Source organism: Brachypodium distachyon, chromosome 2 (assembly GCF_000005505.3).
Source record: "Brachypodium distachyon strain Bd21 chromosome 2, Brachypodium_distachyon_v3.0, whole genome shotgun sequence".
NCBI lineage: Eukaryota > Viridiplantae > Streptophyta > Magnoliopsida > Poales > Poaceae > Brachypodium > Brachypodium distachyon.
In genome coordinates this window covers 40,668,399-40,678,594 of record NC_016132.3, presented here as the reverse complement: position 1 = coordinate 40,678,594, position 10,196 = coordinate 40,668,399, and the positions used below count along the sequence as shown (strand labels likewise).

The following is a 10,196-nucleotide window of genomic DNA, read 5'->3' as shown; positions in this document are numbered from 1 at the left end:
ATTTATATTTTAGAACATAGCGTGCGGGCATGTGCTCACTTACTAGTCCAAGTTAAATGCAAAAGATGCCAGCTGAGGCCACTGCTCGGAAAGTGGAGTGTTTTGCCAACTTGTTGGGGGCACTGGTGCAATTACCTGCCCCAAGAACTCAATCAAAATTGATGAAATTTGATTTAAGGTGAATAAAATACACACACGCGCGCACGCATATTTCAAAACGGAGAAGCACATGGACAGTAAGGAGCAACTGCAAGAAAAAATCCGTTTCCTCGGCCATGCGCAGGAAATATAATTAAGGTCCGATGCATCACGTGTGCTAGTTAATTAGATCTCGTAAGACTTTTACATGCATCTCCACGTACATTTTGCAGTCAATGCATCTTCACGTCGCACATGGATCAATATCAACGGTCAGTTCGTGAACTTGACAAGAAATTTGGGCATACTACTACAAAACGGTCTACATGCAACGGCACATCAGCAACGGGTACGGCACGACCGTTACTGATGAACAACATCAGTGTCGGTCGCGGCCGTGACCGTTACTGATGAACAGAGCGGGATCTGTCCGTCCCCGCCCAGCCATACATCAGTGGCGGTCGCGCTGATGAACCATCATACGTCGCGAGATACATTAGTGGTGATCGGTTAAGAGACGACCGTCACTGATGAACCACACGCGACCGTTACTGATGTACCTCCTATTATCAGTAACGGTCGCCCAATTCCCGATCACCACTGATGAGTGTCGCGGTTTAAATACGAAGAACAGAGCCGCAGCTGGTCGCGCTGCGCGTCGTAACGGACCAGCTGCGGCCCCTACTTCTCCGGCGACGGCGAAGCCCTGCCCGAACACGCCATGGCCGCCGGCGAGCTCCCCAGGTAGCGCCTCCTCCCTCTCCCTTCCTCTCCTCTCCCCCCGTGCCGGCAGCCTCCGTCTCCATGGCCGGCGAGCTCCGATCTTCGAGGCCGAAGCTTCCCTCTCCCTTGCGAGCTCTCTCTCCCTCCCGATCTGCCTCGCTGGCCTCCAATTTCTCTCCAAAGTTCCCCAATTTCAAATATTTGAGCTCCGGTCGCGCCGAATGGACGGTCTTTTTTGGAGTCGCGAAAGGTGATATGGAACGAAAAGGACTTGTGATGATGCGTTGTCCATGTCGCAAATATGTAAACACATGCATGATGAAGGTTGAAGATGTTCAGATGCACGTGCTAGCATCGGGTTTGTGGAAGGTTATTCCCGCTGGACTTGTCACGGGGAGGATGCGGTTGATGTCGGTAGCGGTAGCGAAGATGATGATGTCCTGCGGTATGATCTGGCGAATGATTCCGAAGAAGAAACAAGGGTCGATGAGGAGGCCAATGTGAAAGGTGAAAGAGCTCCACGTGGCAGGATTGCCGAAATGCTAGATGACCCGTACCACGGGACCAGCTGGAGGACCCCGAAGATGAGGCAGAGTCTGCTCAGTTCAAAAAATTGTTGGAGGACGCAAACACACCCTTGTATGATGAAGCTGGAGAAGAAAGCAACGTGCTCGAAGTGACGCTCGAACTTTTGAGGCTGAAGGCAGCATCATGCTGGTCAGACAAGGGCTTCACGGACTTGTTGAGTTACCTTGCTTCGGTTTTTCCACAGCTAAACAAGTTGCCCAAGAGCACATACGAGGCGAAGAAGATTACATGTCCGCTTGGATTAGATTGCGTGAAACAACATTCATGTCCAAACGACTGTATGGTATACATTGGAGAGTACGAGAACCATGAGAGCTGCCACATACGCGGTGCATCGAGATACAAGAAAAAAAACGCAAGAGCTGGCGAAGACGATGGGGAAGAAGTGATAAAGGACAGGCCGGCAAAGACTGTCTGGTATCTTATGGCAGGTGGCCGAGTTGAGCGTTGGATGCAGAACGTTAAGGACGCGAGGTATCTCGTCTATCACGATCCGGCGCAGGCTGCATTCGATCCTGACGGGCACTACCGTGTGGAGGAAGCTGGGGTCCTAAGACACCCTGCCAATGGGACTAAGTGGAGGAACTTCGACACGGCATTTCCTGATTTCGGGGCAGTGCCAAGAAACCTAAGGTTCGGTCTCAGCACTGACGGGATAAATCCTTTCGGAAACATGAACAACAAGCACATCACATGGCCAGTGATCTTGTTTGTCTACAATCTTCCTCCGTGGTTAATCATGAAGAGAAAGTACATCCACATGTGCATGCTCATACAGGGTTCAAAGCAGTCGGGAGCTGACCGAAATGTGTATCTGCGGCTAGTGAAGGATGAGCTGAAGCATATTTGGAACCCTGGCAGAGTGGTTTGGGATGCAAACAGGAGGAAGTACTTCACGATGAGAGCAGCGCTTCTGACCTGCGTGCATGAATACGCCGTGAATGGAAATACTTCATGCCAGGTGACACATGGCTACAAGACCTGTACAAAGTGCGGGGGAAACACGACATCGGAGAAGTTGCCCGCTTCATCCAAAATTGTTTACATGGGCCACCAAAAGTGGTTGGATGCTAAAGACCCTTGGAGAGATAACAAGGAAAGGTTCGATGGAAAGACGGAGCACGGGACAGCGCCGAAGGAGAAGTCTGGTATGCAAATTCTCGAAATTGTGAACGATCTTGAGGTTGTCCCCGGAAAGATTGCTGTGAAGAAATATAAAGAACCTGAAGGCATCGTGTGGAAAAGGAGGTCCGTATTCTGGGACCTGGAGTACTGGGCACATTTAGAATGCCGTCACAGCATAGATGTCATGCACGTGGAGAAAAATGTATGCGACAGCGTGCTGGGGTTGTTGATGAACATTCCGGAAAAGACAAAACATGGACCCAATGCACGGAAGGACCTGGAACTCATGTCTATCAGAAAAGAGTTGTGGGGCAAAGATCAAGTGTCGGCAGCCGACAAGAATGGTTTCGTGACGATGACCACGCGGTGTCGTCTTGCATGTTACAACATGTACAAAGACGAGTTGCATAGGATGTGCCAATGCCTGCAGGGCATTAATGTCCCATCGAACTACTCGTCGAGCATCAAGCATCTAGTTGACATGAAGAGTCACAAGCTATATGGCATGAAGTCTCACGACAACCATGTCATACTCACTCAGTTACTTCCAGTCGCAATCAGAGGTATCATGGAGCCGCACGTAAGGGAGACAATCATGAAGCTTTCTGACTTCTTTGACAACATCTCGCAGAAGTCAATCACCGTTAGACGAGGCCAGATACTGAAGGATAGTATGATACAGATTCTGTGCGAGCTCGAGATGTTCTTCCCTCCATCATTCTTCGATATCATGGTCCATCTAATGATCCACATATGCGATGAGATCTTGTCCCTAGGGCCCTCGTTCCTGCATAACATGTATGGCCCTGAACGATACAACAGTGTTCTGAAGCGCTACGTTCGTAACATAACATGGAAGAGAGTAACCCGCAACCAACTGAAACTACCGCTAAGAAGCCAAGGAAGAAGACGCCGAGGGGGAGCCACAACTTGAAGGAGTTTTGTTACGTGGTCACCCGGCACTCTGAGAGAGGCCGCCCGGAGTCGCCTGAGAGGGCGCAGAAGGCCTTCGCAATGACCTATGGAGCCGTTGCACATAAATATTGCAAGATCACCGACGAGTGGAGTGACATCTCCGAAGTCGTTAGAAACACGTGCATCGCGGACGTTGCAAGGAGGTTCCAAGTCACTGACGAGTGGCACAAGCAATTCCTAGCGTCTATCAACATAGCAGTGCGCAATGGACTTGCTAATTGGAAAACCACCGCTAGAAAGTGGATGGACAAACCGTATGAGATCATCAAGAAGAAATGGCCGTCGATAATTGATGAGGCCGAATGGGACAAATTCAAGAAGGAATCGTCTGACCCTGCCTTCATTGCGAAGAGTGAACGTATGAGGGCGTTGCGCGTGAGGAAGCCCTTGAACCACATGCTAGGGAGTGCAGGGAAAGAGGGGAAGAAGAAGGTATGGCGCAAGCAGGACCGAATTCTCGAGGCGGCAGGCAGGGTGCCTCCAATGCATGACATGCTGGAGGACCAACGTGCTAGAGAATATGCACGTCAGCACATGACACCAGAGGAGTGGGCGGGCATTGAGCCAATGCAGTCGCCTGTTAAAAATTTTACGGTAAGGGTTCACGTGCATTAATTTGTTTTCGGCGTTAATTAGGACACTCCTGATCCATGTAGACTCACGTCCTGTCTTATATGATAACAGGAAAATGCCCACAAATGGGAGGAGAGCAAGAGGTCGGAAACATCCGATAACTCTGTGCAGAGCAAGAGGTGGGAGTCGGCTGTGACCGTTGGCTTGCAAAAGGTGGAGCACACGGGCCGTGTTCTAGGGGAAGGCGAAGGGGGCTGCTGGGATGATTATTTCCTGCCTGCTCCGAAGCGTAGCAGGGTCCAGAAAAAGCTCCCCGCTTCTGCTGAAATAATAGAACAAGCTAAGGCGGAGGCGTGAGAGCAGGCATCTACGGTGTGTCAAGAGGTGTCGCGAGAATATGAAGTGCAAGCCGTCCATCATTTGGTGTCGGCATTGGCCAAAGACCACCCCACCCTTGACGCCATACTCGGGGGAGGATTGGAAGGTTCCTTCCTCCTCTTCCCCCGCGAAAGAGTACCCCGCTGAAGAGCAACGCCGCCTCCGACACACGTATGGACGACGAAGACACCTACACCCCAGGTTACAGCCCGGCTCCTAGCATGGACAACCCCCCTGCTAGCCAACCGGACCAAAGCGAGGGCATTCGGGATAACGATCTGGGTCCGAGTGACAACATCCTTGTAAGCATTCTTTTCAAACTCTTTTCACTCCTTATCTTCATGAATAAAGATCTTACACACATATGCCTTCTTCTTGTTACGCGCAACCACCGTCGTATCCACGTAGACAAGCCTGGGAAGCCTGTAGGCGCCATTGGCCGCCTGATGCCCAGACAATCACCGCCACTGGTGCACGGCATTCTTATGAACGACGCACAAGTGAGTGTGATGGTGGACTCCGTCGTCGAGGAGCATCGTGATTAAGCTATCCCCCTACCTCCGAAGGAAGGCGTGGATATCCTAGGCGGTTGTCCAAACTACCGCATTATGTGGCCTAGGAGCTTGGTATCTCTCTACAACCAGTGCCGGCCCTCTATGACTCCATCTCCCTCCGTCCACAAAGGTACTTCTCAATCGCCGCTCGGCCTTTCCCCTAGGATACTTCCTCCTGTCGATGCCGGCGGAGATGAAGAGCGGGCAATGTCGATACCTCCACAGCTCAAAGATAGCCAGACCACAGGGTCGGCATAGGCTGGAAGCGTCCCTCCTACCTTCTCTCTCTTGGATGCCGCTGAGTCCATGGGTGGCCGCAAGATCGATGACAAGTACAAGGCAGAAGAGCAGAAGGCATGGGACAATAAGAGGAGGCATAAAAGGAGGGGGCGCGGCGGTAAGACCATCAAGGAGTCCTCCAATGTCACTCAAGATGTGATGCACTATGTGCCTGACATAACTGAAGTCTGGGAGAACAATAGGCCTGACATTCTCATAAAGAACCCACGTCAAGGCCAGAGATTCGAAGACGGATCCTATTTCGTGGCTAGGGAGTTTGACCCGGTGCTTATTTACGATCCTGGAAGACCGATGGTCACCGAAGATTCCCCGCATGCCGTGTCCAGAGAGATGCAAGAGCTTCATCAGTTCTACATGCAAGCATCCACTAGTTCTCAACAGTATGCCCAACAAATCAATGTTCGAATCCCACGAGACTATGACTTCTTTGACCAAGAAACCGGGAACATTCAGGAACGTCCTATCACCTTTGGTGTGGAGTTCAACGAACTGTGCCACCTCTTCAACCGCCAAAAGCTTGATATAAACTCTTAAGGCTGTGGTCTGCCTACCAAATAAGAGAACTGCGGCGAATAGAGGTCAAAAAAGTAGCCATTCTAGACCCCGTGATGTTCAACTATGGTGACATCGGTCTTGAGCCAGAAAAGGATCCCTCAAGAACCCTGGCATCTAAATACTTGGTGGCATGTCTCGAGAAATACGTGGAACATGACTTTATCCTCTTCTTCCTTAATTTGGAGTAAGTTCAATTTTATATATGGAACCGTTTGTTTTTTCTAATTCAGTCTTTCTTATACACCATTAGATACTAAAGTTTGTTTCTTTTGAAAACAGAGACCATTGGGTGACACTACTCATTTGTTTGCCTTGGTCCGTGGTGTACTACTTCGATTCACTACTTCCGAAGAAGTGTGTTCGATGTGGGTTCTGGAAACCCATCAAATCACTCATTAACACTGCCTGGAAAGTGGCGACCAAGGGAAAACTAGCTGGTAAAGGCTATAAAGACGAGCTTCACCACAACCACAGGTTCCCTTGCCAGCAACAGCCGCCCGACAGTGTGTTCTGTGGCTACTACTGATGTCACATCCTTATGGAAAATGCCAGCATGTTCAAGCCTGAGTGGAATGGGTCAGTCGTGGCGATGGAAGAGTACTGACGGCCCCGAATGACAATGGGACCTCGACCTAAATGGGTCGTGTATAACATTCAAAGGGAGTTCGTCCATCTCATCAACAATGAGGTCATCAAGCCTAGTGGGGACTTCTACGAACGCGTGGAACAAGTGGTGTCTAGGGTTCACCCACAACAATAGCTTCAAACTTGAAATGAGATACATTTGTCTTCTTTATATGCTTCTATGAAATTTTGACACTTTATAATCAATGTCGTGAAGTGAGATACATTTGTATTCTTTATATGCTTTAAATGATGCGGCTTTATATACATTTGTATGCTTTAAATGATGTGATGTGATGTGATGTGATGTGATACGGCTTTATATGTATTTTTCTGTGCTGTGATGTGATGTGTTGTGCTGTATATATTATTCTGTGTATTTCTTGTGTATTTTCTGTGGTTTTATACATTTTTTTAAATACCGAAAATGTATCAATGTCGGTCGCTCGACCGACACTGATGTGGCAACGCGAGCGTTACTGATGATACCCATCATCAGTAACACGAAATTAGTAACGGCGGCCCCGACCGTTACTGATGTTGTTTTTCGACCGTTACTGATAAGCCTTTTTGTAGTAGTGGCCCTATTTTTTCAAATGGTGGCGACACGCTGTCTGTTTCTCATAACACTGTCATCGGCATCTATCGTCGGCATCTGCTATCTCCAAATGATGACTTCATGGATGCTACATGTCAACAATGTTTTTCTACCTCCGACGTAGTTCAGAGGTCTGAAGGCGGCATCAAGTTTAGCCTACGACATGCACCGGTGAGAGACGTTAGAATTCCCCGAGGACTACTTATGTGTTATTTTATATTATTTTAAAGATGTTCTTGCAAAGGTTGTTTAATTTAATATATGACTTTGACTTTAAATGAGTGACATATATCTCAACTATATATGTTGCATATTTTAATGATACATTCATCTTTGTAGCACTAGCACGGTAATAAATAATTGAAAGCACACTTGAGGAAAATGTTGCCTCTGATATTTATTTTCAAATGATGTGTGTGTACCTGCACAACTATAACACTATAGCCTTCTAGGCTCGGTCGCCTAGTCCGGTCCACACCCTAGGTACGTAAGATAGAGGACTAAGATTACACGCTACAGTAATTAACACACATGCGTATTTACACATGTACAATGATCAGTGTCATACGTACACCAGCTAACCAACTCGGAGAATTGATGGGAAAGCAGGAGAGAAAAGGCAAGGGAGGCTACTACTAACAAGTAACAATGATGACAAAGGCTAAGCACCTTTATACAGGAGTACTACACTACACTACACTACACTACACATACAAAAGAAGAAGAGGAAGAGAAGATGATAATGATAGCGACGATGACGACGATGATGATAATGCATGGGGTTGCCCCCACATGCAGCTTGCCGTGTTTGTTGCCATGAAGAGATTATTGTACTTGATCGCCTCTTCCCCCCCCCCTCAAGCTACCTTACCTTAAATCCACCACCACCCCAACCCCACGGCGCCCCTATCCATCCATTAGGCCACGGGGGCCTTGCCTATCCTCCCTCCCTCCCTTTGCTTCAACCCCACTTTACTGTTGCCTCTCCTCTCCTTTCTTCACAATGCTCTTTCCCGGGCTCTTTGCTCTTGCACAGTACGAGTACTCTGTACTCTCTCTCTCTTGCTTTGTTGAGCTTGCCTCGCCTAGCTCCACTTTAATTTGCTGTTAACCTCTAGCTTAAGTCTCAAGCATCGTTGGGAGCTGCATGCTCTGCCTGCTGTTTGAGATAACCGTCGCTTTTATATCGCGCCTCTCGCCATCATATATTGTTGCCATCACCAGCCGCTACCGCGCCCGCGCCTGCCTGCCTGCCTGTAGCCCTCAACCGCATCAGGCCACAGCCCCTCACTCGCTCACTCACTCAAGGATCCATCCACGCGCTGCCAAGTGTGGTCGTACGATGGGACGCGAGGGGGCGGCGTGCTCGTCCAAGCCGAAGCTGAGGAGGGGGCTCTGGTCGCCGGAGGAGGACGAGAAGCTCTACAACCACATCATCCGCTACGGCGTCGGCTGCTGGAGCTCCGTCCCCAAGCTCGCCGGTAATTAGTGTAATTCCATTCATGATCATGCATGATAATTAAGCAGCATTGAGGAGCTAGCTAACTAGCTAGGCTATAAATTTGATGTGTTGGTTGATCAGGGTTGGAGAGATGTGGCAAGAGCTGCCGGCTGAGATGGATCAACTACCTGAGGCCTGACCTCAAGAGGGGCAGCTTCTCTCAGGATGAGGAGGACCTCATCGTCAGCCTACACAAGATCCTCGGCAACAGGTAATTAACCTTAACACCCTATACACCCTGCTAAACCAACCACATTCACTATATATTATTCCCATGCCACACTCCTTAATTTCAGATGCATAAGTATACACAAATTACCCCAATGCATGCATGTTGAGTTTTTTTCTTCTGTTTTTCTGATGTTGATCGGAAGCAGTTAGTAATTAAAAATTGGGAGCGTTGATGTGGTTTCAGGTGGTCCCAGATAGCGTCACAGCTGCCCGGCCGGACGGACAACGAGATCAAGAACTTCTGGAACTCGTGCATCAAGAAGAAGCTCCGGCAGCTGGGCATCGACCCGGCCACCCACAAGCCGCTCAACGACGTCGACGACCCCGCCACCACCACACTCGCCGACTCCTGCAACAAGCAGCAGCAGCTAATTCCCGATCAGGACGACGACGGATCACCCTGCTTCAACGGCAGCGACGTCGACCTCCTCCTCGCAGCGGCGCCGCACTCCCCGGTCTGCAGTTTCGACCCGCTCTCGGTCACCAACGTCCCAGCCACAATGCATTCCTCCGGCTTCCGCTCCGACGGCAGCCTCTGCGAGTACGGCAACAGTGCCTACACGACCGGCGGGGACAGCTCGAGCAACAGCAACAGTGCCTGGAGCAATGTGGTGGAGCCGCTGCCGCACATGGACATTTTCATCCGGGACTCGGAGCCGTATAACCACCCGTTCGACCCGGCCAAGTTCATCAGCTCCTGGAACCACCAGCAGCCCCATCAGCAGCAGCACCCGGCGGACCAAGACGTTGGCGGCGGCTCCGCGAGCTTCCCGATCCGGTCGTTGTCCCGGGACGTCCTGCCCGAGTCGTGCTTCCAGCTCGCCCGCGGCGCCCTGGAGGACGAGTTCGACTTCCTCTGACTTTCACTCCACCTCATCACAAGATCGATCAGCGTCAGGAACATGTCATTGTGTGGCTTGATCGATCACAGGTTCACACTACACGTATACGATATTTTTTCCTCCCCTCCGACTCCTTACGTACGTACGTATATTGATTAAGATGTTTAATTAACACAACGGTACAGTGTGATCATATCAATAAGGGTTAATATGCATGTATACGTTCCTCAATTCATGGGGACCATGTTTTGTATGGAAATTAAGATTTTAGACTTTTCTTTCATCGGTTTTGCTATTGATAAGTTGCCTGAGTTTTTTACTATAAATCAATTGATGTGCTTGTCCATCGGATTTTAATCCAATGATAGCACATGAGAGATGAGAGAGTGAAGATGAGCATCAAATTTTAATCCAACGGGTCTGATACATTGACTGAGTTTTTTTTTCTTTTTCAAGAATGCAACCCGGCGGGTGCATCATCAATTAAAGAA

General features: G+C 49.4%; 1 protein-coding gene across 1 annotated transcript; it reads left to right on the top strand.

Moving 5' to 3' along the window:
- Positions 1-8,036: 8,036 nt before the first annotated feature.
- LOC100845481 (myb-related protein Hv33) lies at positions 8,037-9,988 on the top strand. Its single transcript, XM_003566709.4, has 3 exons — positions 8,037-8,612; positions 8,714-8,843; positions 9,048-9,988. Exons 1-3 carry the CDS (start codon positions 8,279-8,281, stop codon positions 9,721-9,723), a joined length of 1,140 nt encoding a protein of 379 aa, XP_003566757.2. The 5' UTR covers positions 8,037-8,278; the 3' UTR covers positions 9,724-9,988.
- Positions 9,989-10,196: the final 208 nt, after the last annotated feature.